The sequence below is a fragment of the Hyperolius riggenbachi genome, chromosome 3 (genome assembly GCF_040937935.1).
Source record: "Hyperolius riggenbachi isolate aHypRig1 chromosome 3, aHypRig1.pri, whole genome shotgun sequence".
Classification (NCBI taxonomy): domain Eukaryota; kingdom Metazoa; phylum Chordata; class Amphibia; order Anura; family Hyperoliidae; genus Hyperolius; species Hyperolius riggenbachi.
The window spans coordinates 181,048,947-181,068,307 of NC_090648.1; the positions used below are offsets into that span (position 1 = coordinate 181,048,947).

Below are 19,361 nucleotides of genomic sequence, written 5' to 3' on the forward strand. Positions count from 1 at the left end.
ACAGATCCCTATCTGATCGAATCTGATCAGAGAGGGATCGTATGGCTGCCTTTACTGCAAACAGATTGTGAATTAATTTCAGCCTGAAACCGATTCACCATCTGTTGAGATGCCGCTATCGCCCCCCCCTCCCCCCGCATAATTACCTGAAGCCTGGTCCCGGGCATCTTCTCCGCATCAGCTTCCGCATCCAGGCATCCGGAATAACTTTCTGTCACTCTAGTGACAGCGGAAGTTTAAATAGAGCGCCCTCTATTTGTACTTCCGCTGTCACTGCAGTGACACAGGAAGTTATGCTGGATGCCGGGATGCAGAAGCTGATGCGGAGAAGACGCCCGCCGGGAGGTGATGCAGAAAAGATGCCGGGAGCCAGCTTCAGGTAATGTATACCTGCGTCGAGTCGCACGCTGCTAACGATGCGCTCCTTACCCGCAGAGATCGACGGTAATTTTCCGCACGATCGACGGGACCGATCTATTTCAGGCCGAAATAGATCGAAAATTAGCGTGTTGCGTGAACTATTTGACAGCAGATTCGATCCCAGTGATCGAATCTGCTGTCGATCGGCGGGTAATCGGCCTAGTGTATGGCCACACAGTGGGGCATTGCACATCCCAGAAAAGCAAGATAGGGGAAAGTTACATTACACGTTAAATGCATGGTGCGACACCACAATACATACCAACAGGGGCGTAGCAAAAGGTAGCGACCGCATCGGGGCCCTTGTTCTAGAGTGGCCGCATAGGGCACTTCCTAAACCAAAGCGTAAGCAGTTTATTGGTCCTGAGGTGGTAATCACTTCTATAGATTCTTTGAATGGTAGTAATCATTAACACAGTTCCCTATCCCCTTCTTGCACCTCTAATACTGTAGATGACCTTGGCAGGTTTTGTTGCACTATATCAAGTGTTACATATAGAGTGCTTGGGGGGAGGCCCAATGTAAAACTCGCACCAGAGCCCCGAGCTCCATGGCTACGCCACTGCATACCAAGGATGCCTCACTGCAATTGTTAATGTATGAATTATGCGGTAGCATGCACCACATTATGCCGGATTCTACCACACTGCTAATGCACTGATGTGAACATACCAATACAACATATTAGCAATACAATTATATGGTCTGACCAAAAGCACCACAGAATGTAGTCTTAGTGTATTTTCTAATGGGCCAGTACACAAACCTATTTTCACAAGATCCTCACGTAGTGTGAGCAAGTCAGGCACTGTGCAGGCTGGTGGAAGAACAGGTCTTACCAGCTTCAATCGCTCATGTACTGCGTGCATTTTACACAACCGGTAATACAGAAGATGGCCGATGACTAACATATTTAGCAACTATATCCTGGTGATGTCTCCAGAGACACTTCTATGGTTGTGAAACCTCTACAGCTTCATGCTGCTGTATTGCACAGCCCCAAGAGGGGAAAAAAACAAACAAACAGCTTGCTTCTCTTTACTTTATACATATTTTATTCCATGCTTCATGTCTCCCTCTCCGCCTATCTCAGGCCTTGTGCACACCGAGCGGTTTTTGTAGAGTTTTCCAAACCGCTTCCGCCTGTGAAAACGCTTGGCTAATGTATTTCAATAGGATGGTGCACACCAGCGGCTTGAGTTTTTTAGCAAACCGCAAACGTGGCTCCTGCAGCACTTTTGCTGTTTGCAGAAGCATTTCTACCCCAATGTAAAGTATAGGAAAAGCTCAAACCGCTCTGGAAACCGCTAGATCAGAGCGGTTTTCCAGGCGTTTTTGTTACAGAAGCTGTTCAGTAACAGCTTTTACTGTAACAATATATGAAATCTGTTACACAAAAATGCTCCAGAAAACGCTAGGCATGTTTCGAAAACGTCTCTAAACATGCCTAGGATCGCTCTGAAATCTGCTCCAAAAACCTCTAGCGGTTTGAGGATCTGCTAGCGGTTTTGGTGTGCACTGGGCCTCAGTCCACAATGGAGTACATGCACAATCAGCTGTTTCTTAGCAACACGTCTTTCTCCAACTCATTTGTTTACTGTATGTCCATCACTTAGAAACAGACTTTCATGCCATCTGAAATGCCCTGGAAACATCAGCACAATAATAGTAGGTTTGCCTAGTATTTCAATATTATTTGTATATGGTATGTACTGCAGAAAAGTTCCTAGTAAATCTCTGATATAGTAAACCACTGGTACAGTAAACTACTTGGCCAGGTCCCTTTAGTTTACTGTAAAGGGATTATATCATAGGTGGCATTGATAAAAGAATGCAAGTGCACATAATAATAGGATGTATGGTCCAAGTACAAGCTAACTAAAGGCTACATGAGTGACGCGAGATTATGCTGCCAGACGTTTCACTGACCACAAATTCAGATGCTCCATGTTGACTTCCAACAGGCTGCCATATCACATTCAAATTTGTAGGCGGGAAATCAGACTGTAATTACAGCAGTGGAAACCTAGCCTTACTGTGCTGAATCTGCCCAAGCACTCAAGCTGCCCGGAATCATGCTCTGCAAAGTACAACTCCAGGGGTGCAGGAGCAGCGCAGACAGCCTCCCAAAACTGCAACTATGCCAGAAAAATTCCTTTTGGAACAAGCTCAGATTCTTGTATTGAGACACTCCTATGTTTCTCCCCACAGTATTGTTAAATGCTGTGTTACAGGGAAGACTCAAGGCAAGTACACACATCTGATATTTCTGAATGACTTGTCGTTCGAAAGACAGTTGGACATGTGTACTGTCGACCATTAGACTGATACAAACAAACGATGGAGGCTGGCACTGCAAACGTATCAAGCTCTTTATTGAAGTAACGATAAAAACATGTGGCTATGTGGCCGCATAGCCACATGTTTTTATCGTTACTTCAATAAAGAGCTTGATACGTTTGCAGTGCCAGCCTCCATCGTTTGTTTGTGCCACTACTTGGATCCAAGAGTGCGGGATTCACTGAGGCTTGGGCACGCTATCCCCTTGGAGAGAGTGCCACTCTTTTTATCCGTGAGAAGTTTGGGACCATTAGACTGATAGCAGCAGTTTTGACTGATCCACTCTGCGGATCCGTGGACTAACTGACAGTTAGGTCCGTACATGTGTACAAACGACTGATCAGTCTCTTGATCTGGTCCATTGTTCTATCCAGTTAAACGACATTTAAAATTTGCTGTAATTAGCATTTCAAATGTTTTGTTGTCTGTGTGTACAAGGAGTCTTAACTTTTTGTTTGAATGACAATCGGGCATAAAATCAGACTTGTGTACACACCTTTAGTAGCTGCACCTAGTCTCAGCAACTAAGATTTCATCAGCTGCTACTTCTATGAACGAATGCAGTTGCTAAAAACTGACACTGTAGAGTAGAAGTAACCAGTTGCTAGTGTGTGCCATGGTTAGCAACTCAGTTTAATAAGATTTGTATCAGCTGCTTAGTGTCTTGGAAGCTCCAACTAGAATATGCAACTAATTGGATGACATAGGCCTTAAGTATCTCAGTGATATTTTCACCAAAAGGTGCAAGGAGTTGAAAATTCAAAAGCGAATAGCACAAATGTTTCTGCCAAAGACATGATTGTTCAAATGTACGAAACACAATTATAGTAAAAAAAAAAAAAAACAAGTCATTGATGACAACATTTATTGAAAAAATAAAAAAAGACAGACATGAATCAGCTGTCTTACAGTCCTTAAGAACAGATTCTAGGATTTTTCGTGATTTCATCATCATTTTGGGTGAAACCAGTCATTAGCAGAACCAGCTCTTGTCTGTAAAACAGACTATATTCAAGTCTTCCATCCCAGAAGCACTCTACTGGATGGTGCAGCTTTTCTTGTTCCTGGTAACCTTCTCAGCTTTCTTCCCATCTCTCGCCCTCTTCACTGTCTCTATGATCTAGAAAGATTTTTAATAAACAAGATTTTTACACATGTTACAGAATACATACAAAGTGAGATAGATATAGGTTGTAGAGATGAGATTAGTGCTTCTCAATGAAACAACAATACTGAAAATGTATGGCTAGCTCCACCATGTAAAAAACTGTTGACTATATAGTCTTGAATCAGCATAACTAATGAACACATGTATAGCTACTGGGGAAGAAACTTGTGTAGCTGGAGGGTGTGCTAAGCTTGTGGGGACCACAACAAGTTCCTACCCGCCCTCCAGTACAGACCCTCTGAGAGCAGGTGTAGTGCCCACACCATTATGGGTGGAAGGGGTCATGTGGTCACACTCGTTATACGAATCCTGGCCATAGATGACAACACAGAGGAAGAGGGGGCTCCATCACAGTTCTGCACGATTAGTAGTTATGCCCAGGGATTAGCAACAATCAGTAACCAGCATGTTAGTGGCCATAGCAGACAGGGTAAACTTGCCTATATCACCATCTCTCACTGATACGCTGCACACTGTTCAGTGGTGAAACGAGAGAGCAAACATCAGTGAGAGGCAGAGATCTAGGCATGTTATCCCCCTCTGCCACAGCCCCTGCTCACTCGCTTGGACAGCTTTCCCAAAACTGTTCCCACTCAGCCCTAGTTATGCCACAGTCACGTTAACCTTATGTGCTGTGAATTGGATTGATAAACCGCCTACAGTTTCAGCAGCTTTTGGGCTAATTTCCACAGGCAGTTGAACGGTGTGCTCAGCAAGCAGTTACGAGAGTTTGAGGCTTTTCATTGCCTTTCAACTGCTCATGGAAATAAGGCCTTAAAGAGGAACTCCAGTGAAAATTATGTAATAAAAAAAAAGCTTCATTTTTACAATAATTATGTAGAAATGATTTAGTCAGTGTTTGCCCATTGTAAAATCTTTTAAATCCCTGATTTACATCCATTACATGGTGACATTTATACTGTTGGCAGGTGATGTAGCTGCTGCATGCTTTTTTTGGCAGTTGGAAACAGCTGTAAACAGCCATTTCCCACAATGCAACAAGGTTCACAGACCGGAAACTGCCAGGAGTACCACTCCTCAGAGTTTCTTGTGGGAGAGGTTTCACCACACTATCAGTCATACAGCGCCCCCTGATGGTCGGTTTGTGAATAGGAATAGATTTCTCATGTAATCAGCTACTGATTGGGATAAAGTTCAATTCTTGGTCGGAGTTTCTCTTTAAGAAGAATCTTGAGTTTGCCCCAGTACGGCTACTAGCACTATACAAGGCACCTCCTAAACTGCTGCTGTGAAGTAGACTCTAGCAGAGGGAATTTCAACTAGTCATGGATAAACCCTCTATAAAATTTAAGGTTGGATGGATACATTTAGTTCATATCTCAAAATTTTACTAGGAGTTTTACAGTAGGAAAAAATAAATAGAATATAGAAAATTAAAACTAGGCTATAAAGCATTATGGGAGAGTGATGCCATTTGTAACAGGTTACCCATACACACAGTTAGGGCTTTTACCTTTGCACAGATCCACTTTATACTGGGTGGGAGGGCGCCCCCAAACATTGCATGACGGTACAATAATTAGTGCAATGGGTAAGGAGCAGTCTTACCTCAGGTTTGGGGGATTAAAAACAAGTTTGTTCTTTGTACCAATGATGTTTTATTGGTGTCAAATAAATCTTATCTTACAAACCTGAAGCAAGACTTCCTTACCCAATGCACTAATTATTGTACAGTCATGCAATGTTTGGGGGCACCTCCTCCCACCCAGTAGTTTCATCATGTGTTATATACAAGGGTCTATTTTTGGTTTTCTGGAGCGAAACGCACCTGGCACAAGTCATCATCTCCACATGTCTGATATTGTGGTTGCCTATAGCAACCCACGTTGTAAGTAGTAGCAGTTTCTTACATATACATATATTTCACACTCATGACATTGCAGCTGGCCACATATATAGAGAAGTTTACTTTCACATACTGTATATTCAACACATTTTACAACATGTGCATTTATTGTCAGCATGCATATGCATTAGGTTACCACAGTTCCTATTTTTGTCAACACTTACGTCTTCAGCATATGGAAAGCCACCACATTCAAGCTTAGAGAAGATCAGCTCACCATTAACTTTCACTTCAAAGCTACCTGTAACGAGGAAAATAATAATGGTTTGACCAATTAAAGTGACAAGAAAATGCTGACTGCAAAGCAACTCCTAGAGATATTCTAGCAAATCACCTGTTAGGGTTCCTTGATGGTCACTTTAAAGTAGCCAGTAGGTGGCCAAAAGTGCAGGCCCATAGTACTGCTGATTCTTAGGGTGCCTTTATAAATATTACACATACTTAAAAGGAGTCATTAACCTCCCTGGCGGTTTATTTTTTCTGCAAAAATTGCAGAAATCCAATTTTTTTTTTAATGTTTCATTTAAAGCTACCAGAGTGGTAGCTACATGAAACTCCACTAGAGGGCGCATGTGTCCCTCTAGTTCGATCGTCGCCGGCAACAATAGCAAACAGGGGAACGCGTATATAACGCGCTCCCCTGTTTGGCTTCTCCTGTCGCCATGGCGACGATCGGAATGACGTCATGGACGTCGGCCGACGTCCTGACGTCAGACGCCTCTGATCCAGCCCATAGCGCTGCCCGGAACTCATTGGTCCGGGCAGCGCAGGGCTCTGGCGGGGGGGGGGGGCTCTTCTGCCGCTGCGTGCGGGCGATCGCCGCAGAGCGGCGGCGATCAAGCTGTATGCGCGGCTAGCAAAGTGCTAGCTGCGCGTTCAGCACTTTAAATTGTGAAAAATCGCCCCACCAGGGGCTGAGATCTCCTCCTGCGGGGCATAGCCCGAGCTCAGCTCGGGCTTACTGCCAGGGAGGTTAAGCAAGTAATGCTACCCAGAGTACTACTTACCCAAGTCTTCCTCCAGTCCCTGGCAGCCACTATGTCCCTCGCCACAGCTCTGCTCTCAGCTGCTGGCCACGGCTGTGCGCAGGACGACCTCCAGATCATCCTCTACTGCGCCGCTGTCAATCACCTCCACGTGGTCCTGAGTGTACTGCACAGGCGCAGTAGTTCTGCTTCTAGGCAGTACATTTCGCACCACATGGAGGTGCTCGACAGCGGCGCTAGCACAGGTGCAGTAGAGGACATCTGGCAAGGCACAGTCAGGGACTGGGAGCCAGCGGCAGACAGCAGAGCTGCGGCAAGGGACAGTGTCTGCCAGGGGCTGGAGGAAGCCCTGGGTAAGTAGTACTCTGGGTGGCATTGCTTGCTTGACGACTTCTTTAGGGCTCGTTCAAAAGCTCTTGGTAATGTTATCCTATGTGTGTAATCCCCCAATAGCAAGAGCTTTTCAAATCTCTAGCGTTTAAAAAGCTCTTGTAGTGTGAACAAACCCTAAGGCCTTGTTCACATTGCGTTCCGATTACATTAGATCCGGGCGTTTTGACGTAATTTTTTTTTTTTTTGCAATTCCCGGCACTTGGGTGGGTGGTGCATTTTTTGTTAAAAAGCACTTTTCTAAGCATTTTTTAATTCACACCCTGACGCAAGTAAGGAAGTGAACTCTTTGACCCGGAAAATAATACAATGTATTTATTTTTAAAACCGCGAATGCAATCACTGCACAAAGCGATTTTGTGAGCATTTTGTGTTTTTTCCTATAACTTCCATTCAGGCAGAATTGCATACAATTAGCTGTTCATTATAAATTGGCCCCTAATGCTGGGCATACATGGGTCGATTCCGCGGCCGATTAGCCGCCGGATCGACCCCAGCCGCGTCCCCGCTTGTGCGCGCGGATCGATTCGCGCTCGTCCCCGCCGGCGGTCCTCATCAGCCGCTCGATTCCCTGCCATTGACCTCAGGCGGGAATCGAGTGGGCGCGGGTCGAGTGGCATGATCAGGTCAGCTGAATATTATCAGCTGGCCGGATCAGCTGGTCGATACACGGTACAGAAACGTACCATGCATCCCCAGCATTAGACACTTCTTTATAATAACAGTTACATGCTCAACAATGTGAAACTGACCAACGAAAATTCAAATACTGAGCTGAACCATAAAATAGTCATAAATCCACTTCTAAGACTTTGAATTGTGCTTTATCTTATCTTGAAAGAATGCAGTGACATACACTCACATTTTTTTTTACTCTGAGTACTGGAATCTCTGCTTAGTATTTTTCTCATTAAGGCCTTGTTTTCACTCTTTGCGTGCAATGCAGGTAGCCATGGTAACACACGGCACTGCATTGTAGAACAATTCTCCCAGATGCACTTGTGATCCCATTTATTATGAATGGGATCACAGCCCTAACATGCAGAAATGCATTTCGATTACATGGTAAATCAAAATGTATGTATGGAAACAGTGCAATCTATGCACTAGTGTCCCTGTGTTTCTAAAAGCACAGTCAAAATCACGCAGTTCGAAACATGCACTAAAATAGATGCATAAATTCTTACAGCAGAAGAAGGTAAAGAATGCAGCCCAGCATGCAGGAAGTCATTTTTTAGAGATTGCCAATAATTGTATTGGATAACATGCAGATAGCAGTGAATATAGTTTCAGTAGCTATGTGACAGATGTAATAGACCAGTGATGGCTAACCTTGGCACTCCAGCAGTGACAAAACTACAAATCCCTTCATGCCTCTGCCTCCCCGAGTTATGCTAAGAGCTGTCAGAGTGTTGCAATGTCTCATGGCACTTGTAGTTTAACCACAGCTGGAGTGCCAAGGTTAGCCATCACTGTTATAGACCATACCAATTCTCTCTTATTACATGGTGCAATATTGCTGATATTCTGCAAGCAGCTTTCCCCGACTCCCAAGTTTCCCAGCGCCCTTTTTAATGTGTGCAGCCAGAGGAGGGTTCCCAGTATGCAGTAATTAATATCCACCAAAAGAGGGAGAGCAATGAACCAGGGACTATAGCTGCATACTATTCTGACCTCTGTGTACCACCAAAAGTACTAACTGGACCATTAAACATTGGAAGGTGGCAGCCTAGACTGATCAGTTAGGCTTTTTAACATGTAAAATTTCCTTATCCCATTCTTGGGACTGGGACCCACTAGATCGATTTTGGCAGCATTTTTGGATTGCCAACTATTCAAAAAATAAATAAATAAAAAATTTAAATGGTGGGGAACTCACTAGTGCGATCACGATTAAATCACAAGGCATTTTGAGCACATTTACACTCAATGCTATGTATAAAAGCACTGCAACATCACTTTGAAAAGAGATTTTGCAGCGATTTGGGGGAAGAGTGTTTGAAATTTTAAATAAAGTTAACTATACTTACGTAGTGTCCCAATGTGCCCTGCCCCATAGCAGAAGAGGTCACAGGCGCTTCTCTGATTGGGCCCAGAGAAGCACCAATGGCATAATAGAAAAGCAATTCAGGATCCTTACTATTCTCCACTGTACAAAGAATGGCTTACGTGTTCCTGTCTATTACTGTTGGTGGACACAAAATGACTGAAACAGGGGGAGAAAAAAAAAAAAAAAAACACTAGGAGAGAGCATTTTTATAAATAGATGTCTCGAAACATCACTGAAAGCAAGACAGAGAAAGATACTCACCAGTTCTTCCTACATTACCAGCAATCTCCGCCTCAGGTACATGCTCCTTGATTATACCGGCAAGCTCCTGATAGCGGGGTCCATAACCTCATCCTCCACTGGAAAACACAAGCAGAGAAGTCATTCAAAGACCATTCAGATTCACGCTTTATCCAAGCGATTCAATTAATAAATGCTAAACTTAACCACTTGAGGACCACAGTGTTTCTACCCCTTAAAGAGACACTGAAGCGAAAAAAAAAATTATGATATTATGATTTGTATGTGTGTATCGTTCGGGTGATAAGACTGGTTACCAGCGATCCGCCCGGCGGATCGTTGGTAACCAGTCTTATCTCTCGAACGATAGTCTGTACACACGTCGGATTTGACGCGAAAACGTCCGAACGACGGAACGTTAAAACGACGGGTCGTTCGCTAAAATCCGACGTGTGTATGGGCCTTAAGTCTTGGAGAGGCCTGTTATCTGACTTTTATTATCTCAACTGTTCCTGGACTGTTTACTTTTCCTCTGCCAGAGGAGATGTCATTACTTCACAGACAGCTCTGAAAGAATCATTTTGAATGCTGAGTGTTGTGTAATCTGCACATATTATAGAATAATGCAATGTTAGAAAAAACACTATATACCTGAAAATAAAAGTATGAGAATATTTTCTTTGCTGCTAATCTTCTAGTAATTATTCATAGTACACAACCAATTCATCATATTTTTTTTTTTTCACTTCAGTGTCTCTTTAAGGACCAGAGCCTTTTTCTCCATTCAGACCACTGCAGCTTTCACGGTTTATTGCTCGGTCATACAACCTACCACCTAAATGAATTTTACCTCCTTTTCTTGTCACTAATACAGCTTTCTTTTGGTGCTATTTGATTGCTGCTGCGAGTTTTAGTTTTTATTATATTCATCAAAAAAGACATGAATTTTGTCACAAAAAAAAAGACTAACTTTGTGCTGACATTTTTCAAATAAAGTAAAATGTCCTATACATTTGAGCGCGAAAGTTATTCTGCTACATGTCTTTGATTTAAAAAAAAAACAAAACATTCAGTGTATATTTATTGGATTGGGTAAAAGTTATAGAGTTTACAAACTATGGTGCCAAAAGTGAATTTTCCCATTTTGAAGCATCACTGACTTTTCTGACCACCTGTCATGTTTCATGAGGTGCTAAAAATTCCAGGATAGTATAAATACCACCCCCCCCCCCCACCACCCCAAATGACCCCATTTTGGAAAGAAGACATCCCAAAGTATTCACTGAGAGGCATGGTGAGTTCATAGAAGATGTTATTTTTTGTCACAAGTTAGCGGAAAATGACACTTTGTGAGAAGAAAAAAAAAAAAAAAAAAAAAAAAATTTCCATTTCTTCTAACTTGCGACAAAAAAAAGAAATAAACAAAAAATGAAATCTGCTACGGACTCACTATGCTCCTCTCTGAATACCTTAAAGGGTCTACTTTCCAAAATGGGGTCATTTGTGGGGTGTGTTTACTGTCCTGGCATTTTGGGGGGTGCTAAATTGTAAGCACCCCTGTAAAGCCTAAAGGTGCTCATTGGACTTAGGGCCCCTTAGCGCAGTTAGGCTGCAAAAAAGTGCCACACATGTGGTATTGCCGTACTCAGGAGAAATAGTATAATGTGTTTTGGGGTGTATTTTTAAACATACCCATGCTGGGTGGGAGAAATATCTCTATAAAAAACAATTGTTTGATTTTTTTTTTTTTTTTACACACAATTGTCCATTTACAGAGAGATTTCTCCCACCCAGCATGGGTATGTGTAAAAATACACCCCAAAACACATTATACTACTTCTCCTGAGTACGGCGATATGACATGTGTGACACTTTTTTGCAGCCTAGGTGCGCTAAGGGGCCCAACATCCTATTCACAGGCCATTTTGAGGCATTTGTTTTCTAGACTACTCCTCACGGTTTAGGGCCCCTAAAATGCCAGGGCAGTATAGGAACCCCACAAATGACCCCATTTTAGAAAGAAGACACCCCAAGGTATTCCGTTAGGAGTATGGTGAGTTCATAGAAGTTTTTATTTTTTGTCACAAGTTAGTGAAAAATTACACTTTGTGAAAAAACTATAAAAATCAATTTCTGCTAACTTTTGACAAAGAATAAAAATTCTATGAACTCGTCATACACCTAACAGTATACCTTGGGGTGTCTTTCTAAAAAGGGGTCACTTGTGGGGTTCCTATACCTCCCTGGCATTTTACGGGCCCAAAACCGTGAGTAGTCTGGAAACCAAATGTCTCAAAGGGCCCTTTTCCACTAGCAATCGCAATCACAAATCACAAACGCCAGTGATTGCGATTTTTCATTAATTCTGTTATGCGATTGCGATTTTCATTTGCATTGCATTATCATTGTAAAAATCGCTCCAGCAAGCGATTGCGATCTGCGATTAGCGATTTCCAAATCGAATCACTGTAGTGGAAAATACTTCTCATGCTTTCTATGATAAAGTAACAACCCTAGCGATTTAAAAATCACTAGCGATTTGCGATTTTGCGATTCAGCAATCACAATCGCTCTAGTGGAAAAGGGCCCTCAATGACTGTTCAGGGGTATAAGCATCTGCAAATTTTGTTGACAGGTGGTCTATGAGGGGGCGAATTTTGTGGAACCGGTCATAAGCAGGGTGGCCTCTTACATGACAGGTTGTATTGGGCCTGATCTGATGGATAGGAGTGCTAGGGGGGGTGACAGGAGGTGATTGATGGGTGTCTCAGGGGGTGGTTAGAGGGGAAAATAGATGCAATAAATACACTGGGGAGGTGATCGGAAGGGTGTCTGAGGGGGATCTGAGGGTTTGGCCGAGTGATCAGGAGCCCACACGGGGCAAATTAGGGCCTGATCTGATGGGTAGGTGTGCTAGGGGGTGACAGGAGGTGATTGATGGGTGTCTCAAGGTGCGATTTGTGGGGGGAATAGATGCAAGCAATGCACTGGCGAGGTGATCAGGGCTGGGGTCTGAGGGTGTGGGCAGGTGATTGGGTGCCCTAGGGGCACATAGGGGTCTAATCTGATGGGTAGCAGTGACAGGTGGTGACAGGGGGTGATTGATGGGTAATTAGAAGAGAGAACAGATGCAATGCACTTGGGAGGTGATCTGACGACGGGTCTGCAGGCGATCGGATGGTGTGGGTGGGTGATCAGATTGCCCGCAAGGGGCAGGTTAGGGGCTGATTGATGGGTGGCAGTGACAGGGGGTGATTGACAGGTGATCAGTGGGTTAATACAGGGAAGAACAGATGTAAATAATGCACTGGCGAATTGATAAGGAGGGGTCTGAGGGCAATCTGAGGGTGTGGGCGGGTGATTGGGTGCCCGCAAGGGGCAGATTAGGGTCTGATCTGATAGGTAACAGTGACAGGTTTGATAGGGGGTGATTGACGGGTAATTAGTAGGTGTTTAGAGAAGAGAACAGATGTAAACAATACACTTGGGAGGTGATTTGACGGCGGGTTTGCGGGCGATCTAATGGTGTGGGTGGGTGATCAGATTGCCCGCAAGGGGCAGGTTAGGGGCTGATTGTTGGGTGGCAGTGACAGGGGGTGATTGACAGGTGATCAGGGGGGATAGATGCATACAGTACACGGGGGGGGGTGATCAGGAGTCCCCAGGGGGCAGTTTAGGGTATTAAAAAGAAAATAGCATTGACAGATAGTGACAGGGAGTGATTGATGGGTTATTAGGGGGGTGATTGGGTGCAAACAGTGGTCTGGGGGGTGGGCAGGGGGGGGTCTGAGGGGTGCTGTGGGCGATCAGTGGGTTTGGGTGCAGACTAGGGTGGCTGCAGCCTGCCCTGGTGGTCCCTCAGACACTGGGACCACCAGGGCCGGAGGCAGCCTGTATAATACACTTTGTAGCGGCGATCGCGGGGTTAACAACCCACCGGCGCTTCCGAACGGCCGGCGGGTTGTCGTCGCGGGTGGGCGGAGCCAGTTGCCGGGGGAAGCGCGCGTCATCAATGACGCGATCGCTCCCCCGGCATGCCGAAAGGACGCAATGCCCTTGGGCGTATTGCGGTCCTTTCGGCGTCCACTTTGCCGCCGACAATCGGCTGTGGGCGGTCGGCAAGTGGTTAAGGTTGTGTCCCTCAGAAATATGCCAATGATTTAAAACAAATACCTTCTGCCTTATTAAACATTCAGGCTAGGTTCACAGTGGGATGTTGCATTCCCCTGATCAAGGGCTTAACTAGAAATCACTGGGCCCCCCTGCAAAACTTGGGATGGGTCCCCCTCATCCCCCTCCCGCTTTCTGCACAGGTAAACTGAGATTTTATTTAGTAAACCAGGGCTGTGGAGTCAGTACAAAAATCCACCGACTCCGAAGTTTAGGATTCCACCGACTCCTCTAATTTGCATATTACAATCTTGTTGATTGAAAGTATGTAACATGAAATTCGTCTCTTAACTGCCGACAGGTGAAGTAAGGAGCACCTTAGCATAGGTGGGTGTGCCGCGACCCCGTCCCAGTGTCTCTTGGGACCACAATGTCGAATCAATAGAGATGGGTCGGCACCACCAAAGGTAAATAAAGCTCTTTTATTGGTAACAGCAGTAACAGACGCTGTTTCGGGCTGACAAGCCCTTTAACTGCCAACGCTTAGGAATTTTACAAGACAACTGAAGTGAGAAGGATATGGAGGCTGCCATATTTATTCCCTTTAGACTAAAACTAGTCCTTGGTAAGAGTACTTGTAAAAGGTACAGACCGGAACAAAGAACATCTATCAGGCCCTAGGCAATGTAACTGGGTACAAGTAAGAGTGATGTGCAGGTACTCTGCAGGGGAATAAGGAGATGATTCTTCCTCTATTACACATTCTTCATGCACAATCTGAACCAGGTTTATTGGTGATAGACAACACCTCTGTGTTCAATGTGCACAACATTCTCAGTGGATTCCCTGCAGCTCTGTGGGGAGTGCATATGTAGAGTATAGTACTACAGTGTGACAATGTAAACCTGAAACAAATGAAATTAAAGTTTTATACATACCTGGGGCTTCCTCCAGCCCCCTTCAGGCTAATCAGTCCCTCGCTGTCCTCCTCCGCCACCTGGATCTTCTGCTAGGAGTCCAGGTACTTGAGCCAGTCTGGCGTACTGCGCATGCACACACTCCGCCACCGGGAGCGTACTACACCTGCGCAGCACTATTGCGCAGGTGCAGAACGCTCCTGGCTGTGGAAGCGGCATGTGGCCGGACTGCACTGACTGGCTGAATTACCAGGACTCATAGTAGAAGATCCAGGTGGTGGAGGTGGACAGCGAGGGACTGACTAGCCTAAAGGGGGCTGGAGGAAGCCCCAGGTATGTAGAAAACTTTTCTTTTCATCCTTCTCAGGTACCATTTAATTCGTAGTCACCAAACTAAATTTTAACATATCAAATTATTTAATTTCATGAACAAAGAGTGCATACATTTGCATAAATCAGCATCAACGCAGAATTACTTCCATCTCATTGACCATCTCTATTAGTGACACGGCTACACATCAGGCTCTATTCTTACAGCATAGATGTTATTTAGTGTGTGTATTTATATATATATATATATATATATATATATATATATATATATATATATATATATATATATATATATATATATATATATATATATATATATATATATATATATATATATATATAATTCCTGTGTACACATATATACAGTCACAATCAGATGTGTATATCTGACTTTAAAAATACGGGGACTGCTTTATTGAAGCAGCCCAAGTAACTCATTTTGATTGGTTTATTTCATTTTTGTGGACTAAGCACAGCTATTACTGTATGTATAAATTATTTATGATGACTATTATCTGAGAAATAGAACATTTTATCATATATTCTATTTTAATTGCAGTTTAAATTCATTAGGAGTCGGAGTCTGCATTTTTTCTCCCGACTCCAGGCACCCAAAATTGCCCCGACGCCACAGCCCTGTAGTAAACTGAATGTTTACTAGTGCACACTTGAATGTGTTTTCCGCCATGCAAATAAAAACAGATATCAGTGAAGCACTGCACTTATTTTCTTGATCAATTACATTAGCTTCTGTGATAAAACATGCATGTTTTCATACATACACATACACACGATGTGCAGGAAACGCATACAGAAAAACGACACATGAGTGTGCTCCCAGCCTCAGCTTATTACACTCACTCTGTCCATCTCTGATAGAGCGGAACTGGCTCTGCAGACTGCTCCAGCATCACTAAAGTAAAGAGCGCTTGGAGAGTGGTAGAAAGGTTGGAGGTAAAGCCGCACTGTACGCAAGACCCTGCAGAACACTAAATAGGGACGGTCTACAAATCTTTGTATGATTCCTTATCAGTGGCTGAGCAGACGCAGTCATTAGAACAATTGTGCAGAGAGCAGAAAGATTTGTTTTTTCTCTCCGTGCCTTTAGTTGTCATTCTATAAGGACAAGGGAAAGAAACTTCTCACCCCACGTGGCCCCTGCTGCTTCTGAGCCCCCTGCGACTGCATCCTTTGCAGGGTCTATAGTTACGCCTCTGCCCCTGATAGCAGGAACGGAACACAATGGAACAAGTGGCATTGCACCTTTTGCAACCTTTAAAAGGCATACAGCCAATGAAATTAGGGAGTACAGCAGCTGTGATCTGCAGTGTCTACCGGCATTCCGGGCACACAAAACCTTATTGGTCACAGTAAAAAAAACTTTCCATATCATTAGCAAATTCTTTAGTACGTTTTATACATTCATAACAAAAATGAATTAAAATTATTCAATGATCTTTTCTGTACGGTACAGAACATTTCTGTTGTTTTTGTCCTGTCATTATGATGTGCTCGGTAAATGCAACACTATACATCTGCTGTAGTCATACAGTACAGACTGATCTAGTCACGATGACTATGCATGTTTACCTATATACAATATACCAGTAGTAACAAGTGCTCTTATCTGATTAGGCCTGTAGTATGTGCAGTGTGACATACCTGTATTAGGATAATAAAATGGTCTCCAATAGACAAGGTTGCTCTTATATACAAGTTTTATAATATTCTACTATAACACTATATGATCTAGGCACAGTCAAGATGTAAATATCCAGTTATAAATGATGCAGCTGTTCTGTATGCATGTATTATAGTTTTATGTCAGAGAGAAAACCAAAAAAAATTATATGCATTAGGTGTCGGAATTTAGATTTTGCACATACATTTTTTTTGTGAATGCTGTATGAAGTCATCTCAACATCTTTCCACCCCTATTCTCTGCCTAGATTCACAGTGCACATTGTATTGCATTTCCTGTAACAGCAGGAGTGCAACAGAACGGGAAACTGCACTGCATGTTATGTAGCATACAGTCAATAAGCAGGATGCTTCACAGTCACTGTTTTGCAGTATAGACTTGTAGATGCTGCATGCTGTTCTACCCACCCATCACACTGTGAATGTCGCATAGGTGGTGCAATAAATTGCAGCAAGTCGCGTTACAAAGCGTCAGTTACACTGCAATACTGTGAACATGGCTTTAGGCTGGCTTCTCAGTGGTCAGTTGCATAACACACGTATTAAAGGGAACCTTAACTGAGAGGGATATGGAGGTTTCCTTTTAAACAACACCAGTTTGCCTGGCAACCGTGCTGATCTCATTGGCTGTAGTAGTGGCTGAATCACACACCTGAAACAAGCATGCAGCTAATCCAGTCTGACTTCAGTCAGAGCACCTGATCTGCATGCTTGTTCAGGGGCTGTGGCAAAAGTATTAGAGACACTGGAACAGCAGGAGAGTCAGGCAACTGGTATTTTAAAAGGAAATATCCATATCCTTCTCAGTTTAGTTTCCGCTTTAAAGAGACTCTGAAGCCTCGCTAAAATCACGTTTTTATTTTTAAAACCTCTTAAGCAGTTTTGCAGCACCGAAAACGCTGCATCCCCGCGGTTGAAAACTAAATTAATCACCCCTAACACCCGGGTAAAATCCACGACTTTCTTGGTCCTGGATTTTGCTGCCCTAAGGAGGCAGAGCTTTCAGCTGCAGCTCTGCCTCCATGCGCGTCAATCAGCGCTGATCGACGCCTATCCCCCGCCCCTCTCAGTAAAAGACTGAGACGGGTGGGCGGAGAGCCGCACTGATGGACGCGTGTAGAGGCGGAGCTACAGCCTAAAGCTCTGCCTCTTCACCGAAGGCGCCCCACAATCAGCCCCAGGGAGTTTGGGGTGATTAATTTCATTTTCAGCTGCGGGGATGCAGTGTTAGGTGGGGCAAACATGCTTAAGAGGTTTTAAAAATAAAAACATGATTTTAGCGAGGCTTCAGAGTCTCTTTAAAATGTGTGTGAACTGCAATGAAAGATACAGACTAACCAGCAAGCTCATGGTGACCCAGAACTCATTGGAGTGTGTAAGGGACTACAATGGGTCTAAAAGCCCCCTTACTAAGATGTTAAGAAAAACTATGAAGACTGGCCATAGATTTTAACAGGGCTGTGGAGTCGGTACAAAAATAAATAAATAAATAAATAAATAAATAAAAAAATCTGACTCCGGCTCCTCAGTTTTTGAAACCACGGACTCCCAACTCTACTCCAGGTACCCAAAATGGTTTAGACTCCGACTAAGTCTAAAGGTGGGTACAGACATCAGATAAAAGTCTTTGGAAAAGGCAAGATCACAATCCAATTTCACCCCCTTCCATGTAGTATGAGAGCATACTCTACACAGTCTATTCTATTGACCTGAACTCCGTATCAGATAAAAATCTTTGCAAGATGCTGCACACAAAGATGCTGTACACGCGCAAAAGATCCGTTCCTGCAAAATGTATTCATAGTCTGATATCTGCAGATCCTCATACACACCTTGTTTAACCACTTCCCGACCGCCTAACGCACAGAGGCGGCCGGGAAGTGGAGCCCTGAAGGACCGGCTCACCCACAGAGGCGGCGGTCCTTCTAAGGGCATGGGCGGAGCGATCGCGTCATCTGTGACGCGATCCTCCGCCGGCGCCTGTCACCGTTCGCCCGCCGCAACATCCCGCCAGCTATACGGAAGCGCCGGCGGGATGTTAATCGCCGCATACAAAGTGTATAATACACTTTGTAATGTTTACAAAGTGTATTATACAGGCTGCCTCCTGCCCTGGTGGTCCCAGTGTCCGAGGGACCACCAGGGCAGGCTGCAGCCACCCTAGTCTGCACCCAAGCACACTGATTTCTCCCCCCCCTGCCCCAGATCGCCCACAGCACCCATCAGACCCCCCCCTGCCCACTCCCCAGACCCCTGTTTGCACCCAATCACCCCCCTAATCACCCATCAATCACTCCCTGTCACTATCTGTCAACGCTATTTTTTTTTATCTCCCCCCCTGCCCACTGCCCCCTCCTGATCACCCCCCCCACCCCTCAGATTCTCCCCAGACCCCCCCCCCGACCCCCTCCTGTGTACTGTATGCATCTATCCCCCCTGATCACCTGTCAATCACCTGTCAATCACCCATCAATCACCCCCTGTCACTGCCACCCATCAATCAGCCCCTAACCTGCCCCTTGCGGGCAATCTGATCACCCACCCACACCAATAGATCGCCCGCAGATCGGACATCAGATCACCACCCAAACGCAGTGTTTACATCTATTCTCTCCTCTAAACACCCACTAATTACCCATCAATCACCCCCTATCACCACCTGTCACTGTTACCCATTAGATCAGACCCTAATCTGCCCCTTGCGGGCACCCAATCACCCGCCTACACGCTCAGATTGCCCTCAGACCCCCTCTTATCAATTGGCCAGTGCATTAGTTACATCTGTTCTTCCCAGTAATAACCCACTGATCACCTGTCAATCACCCATCAATCACCCCCT

General features: G+C 44.5%; 1 protein-coding gene across 1 annotated transcript in view; it reads right to left on the minus strand.

Annotated features, from left to right (window-relative positions):
* Positions 1-3,608: 3,608 nt before the first annotated feature.
* The window catches only part of LOC137562252 (migration and invasion enhancer 1-like), a 79,355-nt gene continuing 63,602 nt past the window's right edge, over positions 3,609-19,361 (minus strand). The window contains exons 2-4 of the mRNA XM_068273585.1: positions 9,483-9,569; positions 5,960-6,036; positions 3,609-3,880 (exon numbers count right to left, since the gene is read on the minus strand). Of these exons, the coding sequence (XP_068129686.1) occupies positions 3,797-3,880; positions 5,960-6,036; positions 9,483-9,569 (248 nt within the window). The 3' untranslated portion in view covers positions 3,609-3,796. The remainder of the gene's footprint in view (positions 3,881-5,959; positions 6,037-9,482; positions 9,570-19,361) is intronic.